This window comes from Danio rerio, chromosome 9, assembly GCF_052040795.2.
Source record: "Danio rerio strain M-AB ecotype USA chromosome 9, GRCz13ab, whole genome shotgun sequence".
Lineage (NCBI taxonomy): Eukaryota > Metazoa > Chordata > Actinopteri > Cypriniformes > Danionidae > Danio > Danio rerio.
This window is the reverse complement of record NC_141029.1, coordinates 6833434-6859115: the sequence shown is the minus strand read 5'-3', so window position 1 is coordinate 6859115 and position 25682 is coordinate 6833434. Positions and strand designations below refer to the sequence as shown.

General features: G+C 35.9%; 1 protein-coding gene and 1 long non-coding RNA gene across 3 annotated transcripts in view; both read right to left on the bottom strand.

The window, feature by feature from the left end:
* LOC147842240 (uncharacterized) overlaps positions 1-25682 on the bottom strand; it is a 1176585-nt gene that overhangs the window by 110061 nt on the left and 1040842 nt on the right. The window lies entirely within an intron of this gene.
* fhl2a (four and a half LIM domains 2a) lies at positions 1156-23902 on the bottom strand. 2 transcript variants are annotated; one of them, XM_087266327.1, is made up of 6 exons: positions 15120-15251; positions 9621-9788; positions 6666-6840; positions 4407-4576; positions 2472-2658; positions 1156-2045 (listed from the first exon to the last, which is right to left on the bottom strand). In XM_087266327.1, exons 2-6 carry the CDS (start codon positions 9774-9776, stop codon positions 1894-1896), a joined length of 840 nt encoding a protein of 279 aa, XP_087122453.1. In that variant the 5' UTR covers positions 9777-9788; positions 15120-15251; the 3' UTR covers positions 1156-1893.

Here is a 25682-nt window from a genome sequence, read left to right as displayed (position 1 = left end):
GCAGTCATAAGCATGTTGTGGCAGTTAATATGCAATATGCTTCACAAAAGTTGCAGATGCCTTTACCAATATCAAAATGCTTTTGTAAACATCCAGTTATTCCATACAGCGATTAAAAAAACGGCTACTATAATAATAAAAAAAATAATTTCTAAATGTACAACTAAACATTTAATACATGATGAATACTCTTGACACATGAAAGTGTAAAGCCTGCAGCTCATAACAAATGTGGAAGGTTATTGCGTGTCATATTTAACAAACTGTTTACTGCGAATTTGATGTAATTTTGCTCACATGGATAATTGAATATTAATCAGATGATGTCATTACGCTGCTGTGCCGTCAGCCAATCGGTGCATTGCAGATAATGATTTCGAGGATCGATAGATCAGATCTCCACACACGCAGCGATCTCAGATCAGTTTATCCAGACATTCTAATCTGATTCGCGAACTTGTTTGAACAAGCGACGAAGAACAGACCACTGGACAACTTCATCTCATGGATTAGGAGTGTCATTCTTGGATCCTGGATGTCAAACATGCATACATGCAGTATTAAAATACATAAACAGTATTTATATTGTGGAGTCGCCACAGCGGAATGAACCGCCAACTCATCCAGCATATGTTTTATGCAGCGGATGCCCTTCCAGCCGCAACCTCACTGGGAAACGCATACACACTCATTTACACATACATACACTACAAACAATTTAGCCTACCCAATTCACCTGTACCCCTTGTCTTTGGACTGTGGGGGAAACCGGAGTACTCGGTGGAAACCCACGTAAACACAGGGAGAACGTGAACGCAGGGAGAAGATGCAAACTCCACACAGAAACGCCACCTGACCCAGTCGAGGCTCTAACCAGCAACCTTCTTGCTGTGAGGCGACAGCACTACCTACTGCACCACTGCTTCGCCTTACTAGTTAATTGAAAAAAAGTTATCCGAGTACTCAGGTTACTTGTAACAGTTAACTCCAACACAGATAATTGTATTGTTATAACCTGAAAAATAGTGTGCATGTTGTTTGCATGGATATTGTTTAACACTAGGTGGCGCTATTGTCTTATTTTATAGAGTGCAATAAGTGCTCTCTAGTGCAATGGTCTGCCTACTTTATTCAATTAATAACAACATGAAATCATTTTTTTTTTTTAAATAAGCTTTATTAAGTTTTTACTTCAGTATTTGGAGTTAATATATAGCTGTTAGAAGCACAGAAAGTCCAAAACACCTTTTGTAAGTTAAGACATGGATTATGCAACAAAAAAGACAGCCAGTCAGACATCTGAAAAACATAATAATGCTTATTATTTTCATTCACAATATAATCTTCAGAATCATTTCTTGCCTTCAAGTTAAAGGAACACTCCACTTTTGTTTAAATAGGCTTATTTTTTAACTCCTCTCAAATCGAAAATGACCATTTTCAAATGGTAAAACTTAGCCTAGCTAAGCTTATTGGCTTAGACAAGTAGGCCTAGTATTGTAGTATAGGCCTCTTTTTTTTCCAAACATTTTCTTTTTTTCCAACAATATATTTTTTTAAGTGAGATGCTAATGATTTAATCTCGTTCTATGACTTATGCTAAGCTAAAAGCCCTAGAGAATGGCAGAATGGTTTTATAAATGGTAAATCTCAACTGTTTAACTTTAGTAAAGTCATAAAATTAGCTAATTTCCACCACAAAAAGTGGAGTATTCCTTGTTAAAAAGCTTATAACTCGCTATACATAAATTATAATCTTTGCCATGGCAATTTCTACTACTTTTCCATGGAGTACCTTAAATGCATTTTTTGCTCACACTATTTCATGCTTTGCCATTGCTTTGGTTTAACATATTAAGTGACGTGCACCCTTGAATTTTTCCATGCCTGCTTTTAGATGTCTTTGCCACACTCTGGGCACAGGATATCATCTCTGTCAGTGAGAAAACCTCTGCCCACCAGAGACACTGAGCACTTCTTGCAGTTGAAACAGTCGTTGTGCCACTGGCGCTCCTCAAAGGAGATATACTTGCTTCCTCCTAGTCCTACATGCAAGCAAATATGTTATATAGAGGGGGAGTGAAAAGTAACAACAGATTAAAATTTGTAACAGAGTCCATATTTCTAATACTGGCCGAAGGGTATGTATGTATGTATACATATATATATATATATATATATATATATATATATATATATATATATATATATATATATATATATATATATAAAAGTGCCATATATATATATATATATATATATATATATATATATATATATATATATATATATATATATATATATATGTGTATATATATATATATATATATATATATATATATATATATACTCAACTAAACCTAAGCCTAATTCACATTCTAACCCTAAAAAATAAAGTACATTTAATTAATATAGATTACTCTGTAGTTACACCAATAGTTTCAAAAATGTGTGTCTTGTGCTGTACATACCACTGATGGGAGAGGTGCAGGAGGCACATTTCTTGGCATACAAGTTGCAGAAGCAGTTGAGGCAGTAGGCAAAGTCATCACGAGAGGTGAAGCGCTGGCCAGACAACTGCTGCTTACAGCCGGTGCACAGAAAACAGTCCTTATGCCACGGCTGGTCATGGTACGTCACACCGCCAGTGGTGATGGGCTACAGATAACAATATAATATGCAGACATATAATCATAATAGCATACGATTTCTCCGCAACACTTAGACCCCTATGATTTTTTCCTTTTTTTAATATTTCCCAAATAATGTTTAACCGAGCAAGGAAATGTTCACAGTATGTCTGATAATATTTTTTCTTCTGGAAAAAGTCTTATTTGTTTTATTTTGGCTAGAATAAAAGCAGTTTTTAATTTTTTTAACACCATTTTAAGGGTAAAATTATTAGCCCCTTTAAGCTATATATTTTTTGATTGTCTACAGAACAAACCATCCTTATACAACAACTTGCCTAATTACCCTAACCTGCCAAGTTAACTTAATTAACCTAGTCAAGCCTTTAAATGTCACTTTAAGCTGTATAGAAGTGTCTTGAAAAAATATCTAGTCAAATATTACTTATTGTCATCATGGCAAAGATAAAATAAATCAGTTATTAGAGATGAGTTATTAAAACTATCATGCTTAGAAATGTAGAAATCTTCTCTCCGTTAAACAAAAACTGTAGAAGAAAAAAAACAGGGGGCTAATAATTCTGACCTCAACTGTAATTTAGTTGGCTGTTGTTCATTTATGTTATGTTGTCTTAGATTACAAGTCGTTTTCAAGTAGGGTCTGTAACACTGAGCTACAAAAAAAGCAAACTGAAATTAAATGTTGTAAATTAATCAGATTCTTTTTTTAAGAGTAAATACTGTCACTCTACGGACAGAAGACAATGCTGAAGACATCGGCGAGCAAATCAAAACAGATCAAGGCCATCAAAACAGATGCAGTTTGACAAGTGTGTTTAGCATTGAACTCCATTCTGTCGGGATTGTTTTTGTTTTTACTGCTAATTCTAAAAAAAAATAAGAAGATATACAGCATTAGTTTTCTAGTTAAATGAAAATATTATTTATTATCCATGCCATCTTTAATGTAATACAGTTTGGTAAGTTTACCTTCGGCCCACAGCATTCAATCAAGTTTGGTTTTTGGCCCTTTATAGGAAAATGTTTGGTCACCCCTGCATTAGACTACAGACAAAAGTCAAAAAGTTTTGTTTTTGCCTGTAGTGTGTGTGTGTGTGTGTGTACATGTTTTTGTGACATATCAGGACAAAAATCTGTATAATGCGTAGGTATGACACAGGTATTACTAAAAGGAGGTGAAATATGAGGACATTGGTGACGTCCTCGTTTCTCGAAATGCTTATAAATCCTACAGAATGAGTTTAATCAGAGAGTAAAGCTGCACACAGTCTCCAGTGATGGTTGGGTTTAGGGGTGGAGTGTGGGCAATACAACTTATGCTTTGGACAGTATAAAATGACTGGAAGCCTATGTAATGTCCCCACTTTTCACAAAAACAAACGTGTGTGTGTGCGTGCGTGCGTGCCTGCCTGCCTGTGTGCGTGTGTGCGTGCGTGCATGTGGCCTTAGAGATTGTATTGTACCTCATGTAGCCTACAGAAATATAGGCAAGTGAGCTGTCACTGGGGTGGTACCTTTTCAAAAAGGTACACATTTGTACTTAAAGGATCCATATTGGTACCTTAAAACTATATATTAGTACCTACAAATTAAAAAAAATAAATAAATAAAAAACCTTGAGGTATTAAGATGGACCATTTAGGTACAAACTTGTACCTTTTGAAAAGGTACCACCCCAATGACAGCTTGCTTACCTTTATTTCTGAGAGTGTATTAAACCATGTAAAGCTTGTTTTAGTTAACTGTGAACTCTACCTTCTTGCAGTGAACACACTGCATGGCAAACTGCTTTTCGTAGCAGGGCACGCAGTAGTTATGGTTGTCTTTGGGGATGAAGCTCTTGGTGCCAATTGGCTGCTGGCAGCGCTGGCAGGTAAAGCAGGTCTCATGCCAGCTGTTTCCTTTATGCTCCATCTTCCTGGAGCCTGAGGGAGAGGAAGAGAGCCATCTTATCCATAATGTGTTCTGCTTACGAAGTGAAGCATGTTAAAAACTGTACTGAGATTCATAAGACTCAACATTTCATTAAACCATAATTAAAGATGAAGATTTAAGTCTAATTCCAAAATATCAAGCCATGTTTTACTAGATAATCATTATACAGTTTCAATTATACCTACTATTAATATCTTGCTATAGTACAGTAGTATTCAAAAGTTTGAGGTTGTAAGATTTAAATAATTCACTTAATTTTAATACAATGTTTAATTTATGTTCATTATAAGGATGCATTTATTTAAAATAAAATAGCTTATTAAACACATTGTTCAAACTTATGTTAAATGAGCTGAAGCAACACAATTCTTGAGTTTCTTTTGGGGACAACTTAGCTGTTTTATATTCGATCTTACATTTGTAAAAGGTAATAAGCTAGCTTAAGCCTGGTTTATACTTTTGCATCAAGTGACCGGCGTGACCCACGGCGCATGCAACGCGTGTAGCTGTGCATTTATACTTCTGCGCGCTGTCTTTGTTGGTCTGAATAACACTTCCGAAACGCTAGTGGGCAGTGAGGTGTAAATGTTCCTCTGTGTCGAGTTTCTTCTCTGCTGTTTTGCTTTTCCTGAACACTTCCTGGATGTACAAGTGGCTCAAACTCGCTCATTTTGTGGCAGGAACCGGCGGACGTGCAACAACTTTAACTGTGAGGTAAACACAAAACAAAACTTTCCATCAGGAGCTCCTTCACGGGACTCCACACTTGTAAACAATCGCTCCATTGGGCTCGCGTCCAGCTCGCGCCATTCGCGCGGCTCTCGGTCCCGCCCAGACTCGTCAGCGCTACCAAGCCGACCAATCACAGAGCTTGCGCTACGCGTCGTTGCGACGTGTAGTTACAATTTTTGAGAGGTGCACGTCAGCGACGCCGACGGCCACGGCGAAGGGCTATGCGTCAGCGCCGTAGCATACGCCGGCATTTGACGCAGAAGTATAAATCAGCCTTTAATTCCCTTATGTGAAGAAGCAGTAGCGCAGTAGTGCTGTTGCCTTACAGCAAGAGAGTCGCTGGTTCGAGCCTTGACTCTGTTGGCGTTTCTGTGTGGAGTTTGCATGTTCTCCCTGCATTCGTGTGGGTTTCCTCCGGGTGCTCCAGTTTCCCCCACAATCCAAAGACATGCGGTACAGGTGAATTGAGTAGGCTAAATTGTCCGTAGTGTATGAGTGTGTGTGTGAATGTGTGTAGATGTTTCCCAGAGATGGGTTGCGGCTGGAAGGGCATCCGCTGCGTAAAAAACTTGCTGGATAAGTTGGCGGTTCATTCCGCTGTGGCAACCCCGTATTAATAAAGGGACTAAGCCGACAAGAAAATTAATAAATTAATTATTTATTATCCTACAGCCATACTGCAACTGCACATCTGAGCTGTTAAGATATCAAACAAAACATAAATTCTCTTCCAGCATATCCAGATGAGAGCTCAGTAAATATCAGCAGTGCTACAGTATAAACAGAGACAGCAGTTTCATTGTTTTAAAGAGTCTGGCGTGTATATTACTACAGCCAAGTGTTTAAAATATCCAAATGTCACTGTGTGAGAACTGGAACATTCCACACTACTGAATTACATTAAATAAACAACCAAATAACTTTCATCTGCACATAACTCTGCATCATTCAATGATTACAAATTGACTGATACTGTATGATAAAAGATGTGGCTGATCATAAAACCTAATGGGTTAATAAAAGCGCAATACTTTTGCAATACTCACAAGAACCTGCCTTCGAAGATTTATGAATAATATTATACCCAGTTAGCAGATCGTTTTATTGTTTTGACGACATGCTGGGCCTGTAATATATCTGTACAATGACAGTTATTCTTTCCTAACTGGATCTGGGCAAAGATCAACCCTGTGTGAAAGGAAGTTGTTTTCGTTCACTTATAATGGAAAGAATGTGCCGCTGAATGAATTATTATGTTTTTATGGAAGTGCTGAGCAGTAAAAAAGAAGAAGAAAACTTCTTCTGATATGAGGTTAAGCTTTCCTCCCACTGTGAAGAGTCTCCTACCCGGCATGATGGTCTTCTTGCATTCGTGGCATTTGGAAGAGTATTCATTGGAGTAGCACTCGGTACACAGCAGCTGCTCGTCTTTGGTGGAGAAAGGCTTGTCCACTAGTGAGCGCTTGCACTGGAAGCAGTGGAAACAGTCCTCGTGCCAGTGACGGTCCTTGTAGGACAAATCCTAAAACAGCAAAATATGCATATGGTGACTGTTCTGTTTGAATTATAGAGACTTTCCAAGAAGAGAGTGAAATATTGGGAAATAATAATATCATCTTACTTATTTTGGTAGTTTTGACGCTAATGATTGATTTTAAGCCACAGTTCACACTATTAACAAACCATTAAATCATACTATTATCTCAATAAATTATTAATTAGCTGCTTAATAATAGCTATTCAGATACACTGAAAACCCAAATAAGTTGACTGAACTTAATTAATTAAGTAAACTCGTTGCCTCAATTTAATTGAGTAATGGAGTCTCCCAAAACTTGCATATTTAAGTTTATTTATCTTGCTGAAAAATCCAGATTAAACCAGGCTAAGCTGGTTGGCTGGTTTTAGCTGGTTGACCAGCCTGGTTTTAGATGGGTTTTGGCCATTTCCAGGCTGGTTTCCAGCCATTTCCAGCCTGGTCTCCAGCCATTTCCAGCCTGGTCTTAGCTGGTCAGGCTGGAAAATTACCAGCTAAAACCAGCTTGACCAGCCTGGTTTAAGCTGGACACAGCTGGTTTTGACTGGGCTCCCATCGACTTCAGCTTGCGACTTCATCTGCCACTTTCACTGATTATATTTATATGGACACCAATACTCCGCTTTTATGACTAAGATAATACTGATTAAGAGTCTACCATGTAAGCAGCAATTTTTGATTACTATAAAGGAACAAGCGAGTTCCGAAATGTGGAGGTTTTTCTTTCTGTTCGCCATTAGGTAACAAATTCCATTAAAACATCCTGAATGAAAATATGCTGAATGAGAGTAAACTGCTGAACTGCAGTTAAAGTCTAAAGATTAAAAATTAAATACCGAAATTGCATGAAACTCTGGAGGAAATGCGGAATAGCCTGGTGATGCGACATTAATTGTTTTATACTGAAACTTTTCTTCTAAAAGCGCGTCCTTGGTCTTATCCAAATTTCTTTGCACGTTAAACACATGCAGAGCCGGAGCAAGCTAAACTGCCGCTCTAGGCAAACAGCAATAGCGCTGCCCTCAACCCGAAAGTGAAAAAAAAAGTGACTGGTTCGCGGATCAAAGTGAGAGCCGTGAGGGAGGGGGTGGGTATAGCGGATAAAAGTGAAGACTGGGGGCTTCACTCACTATTCTGTTCCCCAAGACGCCCGCCTAGGTCGCCTCTATGGACGGGCCGGCCCTGAACACACGTCGACCACAACAGGAAATAAAAAAAAGAACTGCAACTGCGTTATTTTTAGTTACGTGTCAAATATTTCAAATTAATCACGTGTGTTAACGTGCAAATTTTGACAGCCCTAGTTTTTACTTTTAATATTTTGGCACCAGTTAATCTTGTGCCAAATATAAGTCACAATTTTGTCTTTTTTGACTCATTGGATGGAAACACTGCTTTTTTCAACTCAAGCTCATTCTGAAATGTATCTCTATATACATTTCTGGAGAGTGCCAAATACGTACCGGAACCTATGTTTTGTTTTTTTAGTTTTTGTTTTCGTGAATCCACCAGAGGCCACTGTGTATGCTTTTTGAGATCTCAAATTCATCTTGCGATTGCCATGCGCGTCTGCTGTTCTCAGTCTATTGACATACATGGCAAGCTAACTGGACAAACTGGTAATGACAGTAAAGCTATCCATATAGAGGTAAGCGGTCAGATCCATGAAAAGGAATGGCATCATATCGCCCGGTAGCCTTGGTTTTAAAAATTAAATTAAGCCATACGTACCTCTGGCTACATAATTTGCGATCTCCAGAAACGTATATAGGGCTACGTTTTCAGAATGCCTATGTTAGCTTTATTCGCACATCTTTTTGCAATATTCCAGTTTTGCGCATACATTTAATTTGCATTTTTAGATGGAAACATAGCTTGTGACAAGTCCTTGTCTTAAAGAGCTATTCGCTAAATCATTCATTGAAACAATTTCTTCAAAACAGCTGATTCATTTAGAAATCACATACTTCCGTTATATATTATGAGTAAAAAAAACTGTATTAAAAAAGTATGTGCGAATTCAAAAAGTTCCCTAATGACAATATGATTAATAGAAAACGAAAACAAAAAAAAAAACTTTGTTTGCCAATAAGTCAATGTAAACATCTTCAATGTGAAAAGGAACAAAAGTTGTTCTGCAGCATTTATTCTGAATGGGTTTAGGGGTGGGGTTGGGTCGGGTGCCATGTCTCCTTTTTAAAATCTTACATTTTTGTACAACTTACCTCGTACGAATTCGTACAAATTAGCCACTAAACTAACAAAAACGTAAAATACTTACATTTTCTCATATGATCAGGCTGGTCAAACATGTTTGTGTACATTTTTGCTCTTTTACAAAAAAATTTACTTGATGAAAGCAATGACCTTGTGTTGCCCAGTAAGGTAGATAGTACCTAATTTGGAATTTACTTTGTCGATCTGCAAGTTGAAATCTGATTGGCTGTTTTGATGCAGATTCATGGTAGGCTAGCCTGATCTCACGAACGAAACTTAAGTATTTTAACGTTTTGCCAGTTTAGTGGCTAATTCATACGAATTCGTACAAGTTCAGTCGTACGAAATGGTACGATTTTTAAAAGGAGGCGTGGCACCTAACCCCACCCCTAACCCCAACCGTCATTGGGGGATGAGCAAATCGTGGTAAATTGTACGAATTAGATCGTACGAATTCATACGAATTAGCCACTAAATGAAAAAGTTACGAAATGCTGTGAGATTGTGTTGGGTAGGCTTATACTTGAACATGGTTTAAGTGTTGTTACCCTGCTGTTGCAGCCGATGGGTTTCTTGCATTCCTCGCAGGTGTTGGAGTACAGGCTCTCGTAGCACTTGACACAGTATGGGTTGTCCTCACGCAGGACATACTTCTTCCCAAACAGTGACTCCTTACAGTAGTGGCAGTCATAGCGCTCCGTCATCTTTACTTCTGCCTGTGGTGGACAAAGTATAAACACAGATAAGAAAATTGTGTTGGAATACAATGTTGGAATGTTTGCTTGGCTCAAACCATTGTGCTGTCAGATATTCAGATTACTTTTTAAATATACAAAAGTTCAAATTTAAAAAAAGTCCAAAAATTGGAAATTTAAATGTCCAAAAAGTTGAGAAGGGTCTGGATGCAGCCATGATGCAGTCTCAGGCTGCGTCCGAAACCGTATACTTCCATACTATATAGTACGCTAAAATTTGTATGCGAGCCGAGTAGTATGTGCGAATTCACAGAATTCGAAAATCAGCATGCGAGGAGTACCCGGATGACTTACTACTTCCGGCGAGATTTTGGAGTGTGCATCCCATGCATGCTGCGCTATCCCATGATGCCCCGCGAGCGAATTCATGAATAGGAGTGAAGTGACGCAACTATCGCAGGTAGGTCACGTGACAATGACAAACATCCACACACACTCATTCACACTCATACACTATTGACAATTTTGCCCCCTAAACACCCCCCCCCCCACAATTCACCTGTACTGCATGTCTTTGGAATGTAGGGAAAACCGGAGCACCTGGAGAAAACCCACGCAAACGCAAGGAGAACATGCAAACTCCACACAGAAATGCCATCTGACCCAGCCAAGGCTCGAACCAGAACAAGGCTCGACCTTGTTGCTGTGAGGCGACAGCACTACCTACTGCGCCACTGCGACGCTTTAAAAGTTAATTTGATTCAACAAAAAAAGTAAGGCAACAGTGAATTTTAGAAGTCTGCTTTAATGCTGCTCTCTGCAGTCCAATGAAACACACAACATATTAAAGTGTCAGTGGTGTTTCCCTGTTCTCTATAAAACCATAGGAAAACTGGAAATTGAGGGTTCATGATGTCATTAGTACGCTCAAAAACATGACCATTGTTGTTTGTTCCAACTACTTCTTTAAAATGAGCTGAAACAATTCTTGAGTTTTTTTTTTGTTTTTTGTTGTTGTGATAACTCAATTTTATTATGTTCAAATTACTTAAATCTGTAAAACTTAATCATTTAATGTTATTACTTAACAGATCAATCATCTGTATTTTATTACAGTGAATGGCGACACAGGACACAGTCTGTGCTACAAAGCAAAATAGTAAATTTTTCTGGGTTTGAACATTCTGTAAACCATTTGGAATAATGCAAGCACACAAGTCAGCAACATATATAACACTGTTCTAATGTTTTTGGATATGTTAATGGAAAAATCGTACATATTCATCCTTTATTATCATTTTATATTTTTTTAAATAAATAAGAATGTTTTAGTTTAGTTTTTGTTAAAAACATTTGTAATATTACAGTAAATAAAAACAAACTGTTTTCAATTCAACTTCCAACCCAGATGTTGCTATCAGTCAAATTCTCTGGAAATTCAACAGTGCAGCATCTGTCATTTAGAACACACAGGAATTCCTCAGTGCACTACATCATACCACCAGAACCAGCCTCTTATCTCACCTCCAGCTGTCAGACATTAGACCGTCTACCATTCTGTGTTAGGCTGCGCATGAAAATCTGCCAGCTCTGGCATGGACGTGACTACCTATAAACATCACATTGAATTGACTTTTATGGAGAATCATCAATCTTTCTTGTAAAAGGCAACACAACTGTGCTGTAATAACTTCTAAATCTGATCTGAAAGCCTGATCTCACGAGAAAACGTAAGTATTTTACGTTTTGGCAGTTTAGTGGCTAATTTGTACGAATTCGTACGTGTTCAGTCGTACAAAATTGTACGATTTTAAAAAGGAGGCGTGGCACCTAACCCCACCTCTAAATCCAACTGTCATTGGGGGATGAGCAAATCGTACTAAAACGTACAAATTAGATCGTACGAATTAGCCACTAAATGAAAATTTACGAATTGCTGTGAGATTGTGTTGGATTTGAACGTAAATCATCCAATATAACTTTGGCATCTTTCCTCTTCAGTTATTTCAGCTATTAAAACCATTATATTGAAGCTCGCCTTTAGAGATTTTGTTGTTAAATAGCTCTCATTAGTGTATTTGTTGAGTTTGAAGTTAGATTAGGGTTTATAGAAAAAGTTTACATGCATTGTATAGCTATTAATAAAGTAATGTTTGATAAAGCATCAAAAATAAGTGTTTTTAAGTGTAAGATATTATTCTAATACTAATATAGTATATATTAGTAATACTAATAACTAATATTTCTTAAATATTTACTAGTTGACATGTTTTTAGTTAAAGATTACATTCTCAGGGTCACAGAGCATTTGAAAGACGATGTTAAGTAAATAATAACAGAATTTTCATTTTTGAGTGAAATTCAACCAAATTTCTAAAGCCAACCCATGTTCATTCTGAAAATATATATTTTCATATATATACTTATAGTCCTAAATACTAATGCATTTAATTTTTTTAAACGAATGCTCCGGGCAGTATGACGTTCCTTTTCTCCACCTGGCCGCTTAGCTCCGTATGGACGGCTTTCCCACTGTAACCGATTTGTCTTGTTAGCTAGCCATGTGTGTTGACAGACTTAAGACACAGAAAGGAGTTGACCACACCGACGGGGTTCTAGTCTGGGGAAGAACGGTTCTAGAAAGCAGGTAGAACAAAAACAGAATCCAAATGAAATGAAATAAACAAGTAAATAAAAGGGTGGAAATGTGGTAAAATCTGAAAACGTGGTAAAAATCAGATGAGAGCTTTTCTTTTTCGGGGTTTAGGGAAGTGGATGGGCGCTGGTCAATCAATAAAATTGGTAGGGTTTAGGGAAGGAGGAGGATGGGTCAGTCATTCAGTCAGTCAAACAGTCCGTGAACAGTGGCCTCTGGTGCGTTTACGCGAGAACAGCAGGCGCGAATGGCACTCGCGAGAGAAATTTGAGATATTAAAAAGCACACACATCAGCCTCTGGTAGATTCGCAAAAACAAAATCTACAAAAAAAATTTAACCTCAGGACGTAATTTGCGGTCTCCAGAAATGTATATAGAGGTACATTTTCAGAATGAGCCTGCAAGCGTTTAAAGCACAGAGTTATTAGATATTAATCGGACAGTTAATTCTTCAGTGACTGCTAGTTGACTTATATAGTCCCATAAAGTCAACCAAATGCCTACCCAGTGGGGACTTTGGTGTTAAAACAACATCAAAAACATGTAAAAATAACTATCAAAAAGAGAATGACTTTTGACGTGTTATTTGATGCCAATTTTGGATGTCAACCTGATGTCATTTTGACATCAAAATAGTTTACATGCATTTTGGGCATAAAATCTCCAGTGTTCATTTGGAATTGAAGCTTTCAGATTAGTAATATTTGTTTGAGTCGTTATTTTGGTGATCAAAAGGTCATCAATGTGTGGATGTCAAAGGTTTTGACATCAGATCGATTAGCATTTTGGATATATTTAAAGTGTTTTTGATGTCAATTGTTGACATCAAGGTATCCAAAATATCCAAATATCCTAAGAGAATCATCAAAATAAATGTTTAACTCTTTGCTTGTAAACTACTAATTAGCTGCTTATTAATAGTTATTAGGTTGTAGCTGAATTTGATTATTGGGATAATAATCACACAATCTGTTATTAATTCAATGACTACAAGCTGACATGTACATAGTTAAATTGAAGTTAACTAAAGTGGACCATCAAAATAAAGTCTTAGTAGGTATTGATCCGTTTATTAATACTTAAATAACATCTAGTCGGCATGTTGTTGTCTAAAGTCAATCAAATATCCTACGAGAATCATCAAAATAAATGTTTAACTTTATTTTAATGAACAATTCATGCTATTAACAAACCATTATCTAATACTTTTTGCTCAATAAACTACTAATTAGCTGTTTATTAATAGTAAGGTAGTTGAGTTTAGGTATTGGTAAGGTTAGGGATGTAAAATAAGATCACTTAATAAGTGCTGACAAACACTTATTAGAGTTTTATTAGAGATAGTAATTATTAGAGATAATTATTATTATTAGAGATAATTATTGTTAGAGATAATAATTATTATTAAAGATAATTATTTCATTTTTAAGTGAACTGACCCTTAAAGTCAACCAAATGTCTAAAGCAAACATTCAAACCAAAGAGTTGTTAGTTATTAATCAGACATACTTATTAATTCTTCAGTGACTGCTAGTTGACTCACGGTTGAAGCCAGAATTATTAGCCCCCCTTTGATTTGTTTCTCTTTTTTATTCTCATATGTTTTCTAAATTTTTTAAAACCCATTTTAAAGTTGAAATTATTAGCCCCTTTAAGCTATAACAAACCATCGTTATACAATAACTTGGCTAATTACCCTAACCTTCCTAGTTAACCTAATTAACATAGTTAAGCCTTTAAATGTCACTTTAAGCTGTATAAAATTGTCCTGAAAAATATCTAGTCAAATATTATTTATTGTCTTTACGGCTAAGATAAAATAAAACAGTTATTAGAGATGAGTTAGTAAAACTATTCTTAGAAATTTGTTTAAATAATCTTCTCTCCATTAAACAGTAACTGGGGGGAAAATAAACAGGGGCTTATAATTCAGGAGGGCTAATAATTAAAACCAAATGCCTACCCTGTGTGTAGTTTGGTGTTAAAACAACATCTAAAAACATGTAAAAAATGCATATTGATCAAAAAGAGACTGATTTTTGATGTGTTATTTGATTTTGGATGTCAACTAGATGTCATTTTGACATCAAGATAGTTTACATGCATTGTAGGCATACAAAATCTAGTGTAAATTCGGGAATTAAGATATATAATATTGTTTTGTGTCGTTATTTTGGTGGTCAAAAGGGTATCAATGTGGATGTCAAATGTACGTCAAGGTTTTGACATCAGATCGATTAGCAATTTTTATATTTTTAAGTGTTTATGATGTCAATTTTTGACATCAAGATGTCCAAAATATCCAAATATCCCACGGGAATCATCAAAATAAATGTTTAACTTTATTTCAATATACAATGCACACTATTAACAATCCATTAACTAATATGTTTTGCTTGTAAACTACTATTTAGCTGCTTATTAATAGTTAGTAAGATTGTAGTTCAGTTTAGGTATTGGGTTAGGTTTGGGATGTACTTTATAAGGGCTAATAAACAGTTAGAAATCTTAATAATAGGCAGGTAATAAGCCAGTACTCAATAGAGGAAATTGTCACGTGACCTAATTTGTTACCAAATAAATGATCAGATATCAATCAGACAGAATACTTCAATAACTGGTAGTTGACATGCAGTTATATATAAAGTCAACCATTAAAACAAAGTATAACTCCACTAAATCATTCAGTACTCACGCAGCCGCCCGAGCTGTGTGTATTTGTCCCATGAGAGCAGTGATGCTGAATGCCGCCTCAGGGGTCCCCAGTGTCCCACAGACACACACACACTGTTTCCCCACTGCTGTCCTGTTGTGAGCCCGTCTGACTGAGCCCTCGTCCGGCTCGGGCTTTACTACTACACCAAGTCTCCCTCGACACTTTTACCATAAAAGGCAGCAGATGGAAAGCAGCAGAAGCAGCTCTTTGCTCAAAAATCCTTCGAAGAAAATTCTTTGACTTGCACAGTCAGTCCTTCACTCCCCCCTCCTCTGCTTCCTGTTTGTCTTGCCCTTTTCTGCTGTCTCACTTCTTCAGGCTTTCTCCCTTTCTTCGTCCAGTTGGCAAACCATTTCAATTCTTTCCATTAGGTTCCCTTTTTTGCCTTTTTTACACTGCAGTTTTTCAGACATCTGCATGTGGAAATACGGTAAGCTGTTTATTGCTCTAATCTGATGCCTGTCAGTGAGTTGTAAAGACTTGATTTTAATGTTCTCCTTTGGGTGTTCAGTTGAAGTTGAGTTGTTACCTGTCAGTTATGGCAGTCATTAGAGTGTTACTAGGCTGTCTGATATACATCTGCCAACAGTTTATTTTGGTGGTCCTTAACAGTGATTCTACTGACTATACAACTCTGCCAGGTCAAGTCAACCTATTATACTAACCCTAAACTTACAGTCTGCTAGTACTCTAATAAGAGTTTTGCACACACACACACACGCACGCACACACACACACACAAAGATGTGTATCTTCTGTTAATTACAGTAAAAAAGGTGTGATGTTTAGATATATATTGTAAATCCAGGTTAGTTTATTATTTGGGTTTGGGGTAATGAATGGATTTTGTTGAATGGATGGGTTTGGGTAAATGAATGAAGGGCAGGTTAATGGATGGGTTTGAGTGAATGGATAGATGGGTTTGGGTGAATAAATATATGGATGAATGGGGAATGAACGGGTTTGGGTGAATGGAGGAATGGATGGATTGATGGGTTTGGGTGAATGAATATATGGATGGGTTTGGGTGGAAGAATTGATGGATGGATGGGTTTGGTTGAATGAATTGATGGATGAATGGGTATGGGTGAATGAATGAATGGATGGATAAATGGATGGATGGATGGGTGGATGGATGGGTTTGGGTGAATAAATGGATGGACACTGTGGATTGGTGAATGGATGGATTTGGGTGAATGAATGGATGAATAGATGGGTGAATGGATGGGTTTGGGTTAATAGATGTATGTATAGATGGGTGAATGAATGGGTTTGGATGCATGAATTTATGGGTGGATAGTTTTGGGTGAATGGATGGATAAATAGATGGGTGAATGGATGGGTTTGGGCGAATGAATTAATGGGTGGATGGGTTTGGGTGAATGGATGGATGAATAGATTGATGGGTTTGGGTGAATGAATATATGGATGAATGGGTGAATGGATGGGTTTATGTGAATGAATGAATGAATGAATGAATGAATGGATGAATGAATGAATGAATGGATGAATAAATGGGTTTGGGTGAATGAATTTATGGATAGATGGGTGAATAGAAGGGTTTGGGTGAATAAATGGATGGGTGAATGGGATGGGTTGAGTGAATGAATGGATGGATTGATGGATGGATGGTTGAATGGATGGGTTTGGGTGAATGAATGGATGGGTTTGGGTAAATTAAGGGATTTGGGTGAATGAATGAATATAATGATGCATGCATGGATGAATGAGTTTGGATGGGTTTAGGTAAATGAATGGATGGGTTTGGATGAATGGATAGATGGTTTTATGAGTTTCGCTGAATGAATATATGGATGGATGGATGTGTGAATAGATGAGTTTGGGTAAATGAATGAATGGATGGTGGATGGGTGGGTTTGGGTAAATGAATTGATGGGTGAATAGGTTTGGGTAAATGAATGGATGGATGGATGGATGGATGGATGGATGGATGGATGGATGGATGGATGGATGGATGGATGGATGGATGGATGGAAGGATGGATGGATGGATGGTATGTGGTCTGGTGCAATATGGCTGCCGTTGTGTTATCTAGATGAATGCTGCACACTGGTGGTGGATTAGGAGATTCCTCCTGATGTGTAAAGCACATGAGTGTCTAGAAAAGCACTATATAAATGTAAGGAATTGTTGTTATTATTATGGATGGGTTTGGGTGAGTAGATGGATGAAACCCACATAATCCAGTACTAGGAAACACCCATACACACTCAGATTTACACACACACATACATTACGAACAATTTTGTTTATTCAATTCACATATGGGGGTAACTGGACCACCTGGAGGATACACACATGGACACGGAGAACACAGGCAAACTCCACACAAAAATGCAAACTAGCTGAGCCAGGACTCGAAACAGTGACCTTGCTGTGAGGCGACAGTGCTAACCACTGAGCCGCCGTGCCACCTATATAATTAAGAATTCATGGAATTAAGTGTTAGGTAACTGTAGAATTCTTCAGTAAATTATACAATACTATAATTGTTGAACAAATTCTTCTGATTATTGTAAAATGTTATAAATTAGTTTTTTTTTATTTAAATAAAAACAGAATTTCAAATAATAATATAAAAAATGGTCATAGAATGTTTTAATAAAATAAAACCTCTGGTCTCCAGCACACTTGATCTAATTCAATCTCTTTTTACAAGATCTGCTCTCATGGGAAACATTCGGTGTTCCTCTAATCTCTCTTTTAATAATCCTCAGCTGCGCTTGGAGACATTTGCAAGTGCTATCACATAAACAGATCCCACTATGCTAATTTAAAGTACAGCAGACGTCTGAAAGATAGATGGAATGCTTTTAGACGACACTAAAAAGAGTTGGGGGACAGGTGGATGGAGGACTAACCCTCCTGAGATTAAGTGTCTTATGTTCGAGCCCTCATTCCTACGCCAGCAAAATTCATATCCATGGAGAGAGTGAGACAATAGTCTGACCACCCATCAGCACTCTATAAATGCCCACTGTGCCAGAGTTTATCATCTCTAAAATTGCTTTAAACCTTAAATGTTTGAATGTTTTGCCATGCGTTATTACATGTTGGGGTCTTTAGTGACCCAGACTAGTTGAAGGCAATATTATTAGCCCAGTCAAATATTTTGCAAGTGTTTATTGGAGAGATTTTTTTTTCAACAGATTTTTAAACATAATAATTTGAATAACTAGTTTCTAATAACTAATTAATTTTGTTTATGCCATGATGACTACAATATTTTACTAGTTATTAAGCAAAATACTGGCATTCAAATTCTTTAATAAAGAAGTAACTAGATTTTTTCCTGATAGAAGTGATGCCTGTCATCGTTGTAAGCAGTCTCTGGTCTAGTGTTTTGACACAATTAATAAATCTATTAACATAAATCTAGACCTTGACAGCTCTTTTTGGCATTTCAGAGAGAGTTGACTTGACTGTTGCGTCTCGCCAGGTTATTGCTTTTTCTACTCTTTTAGCTAGACGAGTCATTCTTATTAAATGGAAACAGGTGATTCCTCCATCACATGACCTGTGGATCCGAGAAATCTTTAGTTACATAAAACTTGAGAAATTAAGATGTTTACTTGCAGGATCTGTCAAATCTTTTTACAAGACCTGGAACCCTGTTTTAGACTATATCAAAAGCTTACCCTGCTTAGTTGATATCAGATCTAGTACACCGTAAATAATTGGAAAGAGTAAATACTGAACCCTTAATGTAAACTTGTATTTATTTATTTTTTTATTTTTTTATTACTGTTCTCGTAAAGTTGCTAATGTATTACTATTATTATCTTTTTTTATTTCTTTTAATTTTTATTGAATTTTTAAATTTATTATTATTTATTTATATATATTTTTTCTTTCAAAGGATAGGTTTGTTTATAATTCATATATTTAATTTATTTTATTTCTAGGGGATAGTGGGAAAATAAGAAAAAATAAGACAATCTGTAATTTTTTCTATGTTGTATTGTATACTTTGATGTATTGTCTTGTTAAACACCAATTAAAAAAAAAAAAAAAAGTAACTAGATAATTATCTACTGAGCTATCAACTTATCAAAAACCTGTTGTTAGAAACCTTGGGTTTCATTTCGATAGTGATCTGAAATTTAACAAACAAGTAAATTCAGTTGTTAAATCCAGTTTTTACCATCTACGACTTGTGGCAAAAGTGATGTCTTTTCTCTTTTTTAATGACCTTGAGAAGGAGATCCATGCTTTTATTTTGGGAAGACTTGACTATTGCAATTCTCTATATGTGGGTGTTAGTCAAAATCCCCTTAATAGATTGCATTTAGTACAAAATGCAGCTGCGAGACTTCTGACAGGGACTCGCAAGTATGAGCACATATCCCCAGTCCTTTCCTCTCTGGTCTGGCTGCCTGTTAGGTCACGGATGGATTTTAAACTATTAATTTTAGTTTTTAAATCCTTAAATGATCTGGCACCACCTTACTTATCACACCTCCTACATGTGTATAATCCTGGTAGGGCACTAAGGTCTTCTGATCAGTTTATTCTTTCTGTACCAAGGTTCCAATGTAAGCGAAGTGGGGATCGGGCTTTTGCTGTTATCGCACAAAAACTCTGGAACGGGCCTCCACCCCACATCAGACATGCCCCAACTCTATCTGTTTTTAAAAAGTGTTTGAGACTCCATCTTTGCTCTTCAGCATTTGAGCCTTTTTTTAATGTTGAGAGGTTTGCCTTATGTTTTAATTGTTATGTATGTGATGTAGGTTTTATTTTAATTTAGTATCGATTGTGTTCAGCATGTTGTGTTGTAAAAAATGTGCTTTATAAATAAACTAAACTAACTAACTATATTTAGGATTGCTAGGCATGTTAGGTTATTTGGACTAGTCATTAAATGACAGTGGTTTGTACTGTAGCCAACTGTAAAAAATAATAATTTTAATAGGGGTCAATAAAATTGACCTTTAAATTGGTTTTAAATAATAATAAAAAATGATTTTATTAGAAAATCAAAACTAAATAAGATTTGCTCCTGAAAAAAAACTGTGAAAATGTCCTTACTCCTTTAAATATAACTGTAGAAATGTTTGAAAAAGATTCACAGAGATTCACTGAGGATCTATGAAACAGTTAGCATCTGACCCTTCATATTATACTGTATGTGATACTCTGTGCTGTCTCAAAAATATTATTTATTATTTCAAACTTCTTTCAAATCAATGTCAAAAAAGTGACAAGGAAACTGTTGATAATCTCCTGTGGTAATTCATTCATTCATTTTCATGTCGGCTTAGTCCCTTTATTAACCCGGGGTCGCCACAGTGGAATGAACTGCCAACTTATCCAGTAAGTTTTTACGCAGTGGATGCCCTTCCAGCCGCAACCCATCTCTGGGAAACATCCACACATTCACACACACTCATACACTACGGACAATTTAGCCTACCCAATTCACCTGTACCACATGTCTTTGGACTGTAGGGGAACCAGAGCACCCGGAGGAAACCCATGTGAAGGTAGGGAGAACATGCAAACTCCACACAGAAACACCAACTGAGCTGAGGTTCGAACCAGCGACCCTCTTGCTGCGAGGCGACAGCACTACCTACTGCGCCACTGCCTACTACTACTAATTTGTATCAGAGATAGCAACACCTGAGGAAGTAATGTGAATCGAACTTACTGAGTCGTCAGATATTAAAAGGGACAGCTCAGTCAAAAATCATTTACTCTCCATCATGTGACTTTAAACCTTTATGAGTGTCTTTCTTCTGTTGAACACAAAATAAATGCCTTAGATTGCTGGTTGCTGGCAGCCAGTGACTTTCCTCAGTAAGAAAAAACTACTATTGAAGTAAATGGGTGCCAGAAAACCAACATTTTTCAAAATGTATTATTTTGAGTCCAACAATTTGTACATTTTTCATCATTCATCAATGGTGAATTAACGATAACTAAGTTTCATATTTGTGCAGGAAAAATGTACTTATATTTCATATCAGAGTCTGGGTGACCTCATATAGTTTAAATGAATAAAACAGTCTTTTATATCTTTTAAATATTGAGGAATGCTAAAAATGTCTATGATTAAAAAAGTGAATCAAAGGGACAGCAATGAATGTTCTGGGTTGCTGCCGATCTAAGGTATTCATTAAAGCGTTAAAAGGGAATAATAGCTGATATACAGTTGAAGTCATAATTATTAGCCCCCCTTTTCAACTTTTTTCTTTTTTAAATATTTCCCAAATGATGTTGAACAGAGCATGAAAATTTTCACAGTATGTCTGATAATATTTTTTCTTCTGGAGAAAGTCTTATTTGTTTTATTTCAGCTAGAATAAAGCAGTTTTTATTTTTTTAAACACAATTTTAAGGTCAAAATTATTAGCCCCTTTAAGCTATATATATTTTGATGGTCTACAGAACAAACCATCGTTATACAATAACTTGCCTAATTACCCTAACCTGCCTAGTTAACCTAATTAACCCAGTTAAGTCTTTAAATGTCACTTTAAGCTGTATAGAAGCGTCTTAAAAAATATCTAGTCAAATATCATGTACTGTCATCATGGCAAGGATAAAATAAATCCGTAAGTAGAAATGAATAATTAAAACTGATTAGAAATGTGTTGAAAAAAAAATATCTCTGTTAAACAGAAATTGGGGAAAAAAAAATAAACAGGGGGCTAATATTTCAGGGGGGCTAATAATTCTGACTTCAACTGTATATGTTAGTTAGGGGGTCATATACAGTACAATTCATTCATTCATTTTCCTTCGCCTTAGTCTCTTATATATTAGGGGTCACAACAGCGGAATGAACAGCCAACTTATCCAGCATATGTTTTACACAGCAGATGCCCTTCCAGCTGCAACCCAGTGGTGGAAAACATCCATACACTCTAATTCACACACTTACTGTACACTATGGACAGTTTGATTTTATTCAGTTCACCTATACCACATGTCTTTGGACAGTGGGGGAAACAGAAGCACCTGGAAGAAACCAACGCCAACACGGGGAGAACATTTACAGTACAATTAGTTTGGTGAATGGTTCACAATAAAATCTTGCGTTTATTCAAATTCTATTATTTCGTGTTTAAACCTTTGGGACAAGATTTTTGAGAGTACACAATTAATAGTTATGTTCAGGTAAGATGCATATTATATGATGTGAAGTAACAGTAAAGACACAAAATCATCTTGAAAAAATTTCACAACTGCTTGAATTTTTGTAATTCAAAAATAATTTTTTTGGGCAGTAAATAATCATAATTTAATGATTTTTGAAGTATTCATGCCAAATATTCAACTAAATTATTATTATTATTATTATTATTATTATTATTATTACCATGATGGTCTATTTTTTTATTTAAGTTACATTGCATCTACATGTCAACTAATTCTCATTAGAATATAAGTAGACTGTTAGGTTGAGGTTGGGGTTGGGGTTAGTGTAAGTTGACATGTACCTGCAGAGTTTTTTATAGTCAGTTAAATGTGTTGAAGGAGCAGTATCAACAGATAGTCAAGCAGACAGTCTACTAATACTCAAATGGACCATCAAAATAAAGTATTACCACAATTATTATTACAACTACAAATTACAAATGCAGATGCATTTCACTGCTGCCAATTTTGTTATAGAAGTGATTAAGATAAACATGAGTGAATTGTAGCAATATTTTACAATACTACTGTTTTTTGGTGTATTTTTGATCAAATACACACTCAGAACAGACAAAAATCTGTTACTGGGATGGTATCTTTTAAAAAAGGTACACTTTTGTACCATGCAGGTTGACATTAGTATCTTTAGGGTACACTTTTGTACCTTTTAGCTTCACTTTTTTACCTTTAAGGTACAATGAGGTGCACATTTGTGTTTTTAGGTATCATTGCGCACCTTTAAGGACTTGTTAGGAACAATAATGTTTCTTTTTAAAAGGTACCATCTCTGTGACAAAATGTTTATCTTTATTTTTGACAGTGTAAATGTACTCCTGGTGAGATTTCTGTCAAAACTCGGATCTTTTGAATGCTAGTGTATGTGTATATTTTAATTATTTAAGATAAAATATGACCAAGCAATATATTTGAAGAGTTCAGATGCAAAAACTTCTAAGTACCATCAGATTTTTTTTTTAAATGAATCATTTTTCTCAGTCGCCTATGTTTATGTTCAGTTATTTTATATTAAAACTATTAAAATAACATATTATTTGTCATAAAAATTAAATAACTGAACCTGCACACGAGTGTTAAAAAATAATTAAAAATAATTTTAGAATTAAAAAATTAAAAATTAAAATTTTAATTAAAATTTAATTTAAAAGAATTAAAAAATAATTTTAGAAAACTATTTCAGATGGCACTTGGAGGTTTTTGCGTCAAAACTCTTCATTTCAATTTTTCAGATGTTAAATTATAATGTTAAGGCAAGAATTTTTTTTATTTTTTTTTAATAAAAAAGAAGAAACATAACTAGAGAATCTAAAATGCACAAATTAATATAGTAAGTTATTAAATACATAAATAATTGCATCTTTTGGTCTGGAAGGGTGACATATTCACGGAAAAAAAGGCAAATTCTAAGAATGAGAGGTAAAATTGGTGACAGAGACATTGACGTAACACATATTTGAGTCAACTGGACAAGTTTAGTGAGGAATGTTAGTAGTGTCATTGCAGTATCAGACTGTATCTCCCAGTATAAGCGTCTGTGGTTCTTACCTCAGGAGAAGCGCTGCTGGTCGTGTGAAGAGTCTGTCCAGACTGAGCATGCAGACTTTCGGCTGGGGTTGTAGGTCCTCCTGATTAAATTACTCCACCTATGGTGGCACTAATTGGAGTGGTAGGGTTTGGGCAGGCTTTTTCTATCAAGGCAAGCTATAAATACACCACAGCGCCACCACAGAAGATAAAACCCATCTGTGTTGTCACACACACATTACCACTTCAGTCCGGCGCCCTTTTAAGGTTGTGTGATAGTACGCCTACATGTATGGTTTAGAGGCTTTTTTTAAGCATTAACAGCAATAATATGTACACTAAAATGTGTCATCTTTGAATTTTTAAATACCTTATTTCACATAAAAGACAAACAATAAAATGCCATTGTGTGACGATGGTTTTTACCAATAAAGTCTTATCAAGCATATTTAGATTAAGAATACTCTGATCACAGTGTAGTTCAAATGATTGAGTAAACATATTGATAAATCTTTATCCCTATGCCAATGTCTATTAAACAACTGGACATTACTCATTTGTCAAATCATATATTGTGAACATTAATATCATTATAAAAATATATAGTTTTTCAAAATAATAATAACATAAAAATAATAGTATGATAGTTTTAAAAAAAGAACTTTTGTACGTATAGTTCATGAGTATTAAAAAGCCTAAGATTACATTTAAAAGTGGACACATCAAAATCAGAGAACTTTTGGTAACACTTTAGGTCACAATACACGGCATTAACAAACCATCAACTAACATCATACACCCGGCGCAGTGTGGCGCAAGGCGTGGCGCAGTAGTCTTTTGGTAGTTTCAGCTTGGCGCAAGAGTCGTTTTGAGGCGTTGCGCTACGCTGTTTAAATAGCAAATGCATTAGCGCTCATTTGTGCGCCCATAAGCGTTCTGGTCTAAAAAGGAAGGCGTTCTGAGGCGGACCGATGACGCGTTGCTATTTTGAGAAACTATAATAGATTTTTCATTACACGCACTGCTTAATACGCACAAGAGAGCAATAGGCAAATATCTTTACATATGAAAAAATTAAATATTAAGGATATATATAGGACATAATAAGAATAGATATAGGATATAAATATAAAGGATTAAAATATTACAAAACATATTATTTTCTAGCCTACATAAATATGAAAAATCACTGCTTTTATGTCTTCTTCATCTGGGGAAGCTTTTTCAGTTCATTTATAACAATTTGCTTTTGTATAATGTTATTATTATTAGCAGTATTATTTATTATATCCATATTTATATTTGTTTCATTAAAAACAAGCTTAGATTTGCCCACCTGTCAGGTTTTAGACCATATGGGGCACATCATGTGTTTTAGGATGTAACTCAGGTTTTTGAGGATATTTAGTTATTATTATTCCTTTATTCGTTTGCTGGAAATTAGAACTGAATTTAGAAATAGTTTTGAAACGAATGTTTGCGCTTAACAAACAAAAGTATTTATTTATAGACTAATTGATGTCTGTGCATAAAGGTTTCCCTATCCAAGAGCGAATGTGAAAGTAGATCCATTATCTCTCATTCTCACGCAGTAGATGCTCTGTTTAACAGTTTTCTGTTAAAAAACTGTTAACTGTTTGCTTGTGAAATGCTCATTTTTTCCACTTAGACTTACTTTGCGTCCTGTAAATAGCGAATGCGCTCTTGGCGCAACGCAGCTGACTCTTAAAGGGAATGGGAGATGAGACTCTAATTGGTTTATCCTCAAAACACACCTATAACTCATTAAGCAAATAAACTCAACCCTTTTTAGATCATGTGCCATGCCGCAAG

Excerpts from the sequence above, each read along its gene's own strand:
- fhl2a (XM_087266327.1), bottom strand. The coding sequence starts at position 9,776 with ATGACGGAGCGCTATGACTGCCACTACTGTAAGGAGTCACTGTTTGGG. Across the intron at positions 4,577-6,665 it reads CAAGAAGACCATCATGCCGG|GCTCCAGGAAGATGGAGCAT; the intron begins GTAGGAGACTCT and ends CCTCTCCCTCAG. Across the intron at positions 2,046-2,471 it reads CTGCACCTCTCCCATCAGTG|GACTAGGAGGAAGCAAGTAT; the intron begins GTATGTACAGCA and ends GCTTGCATGTAG.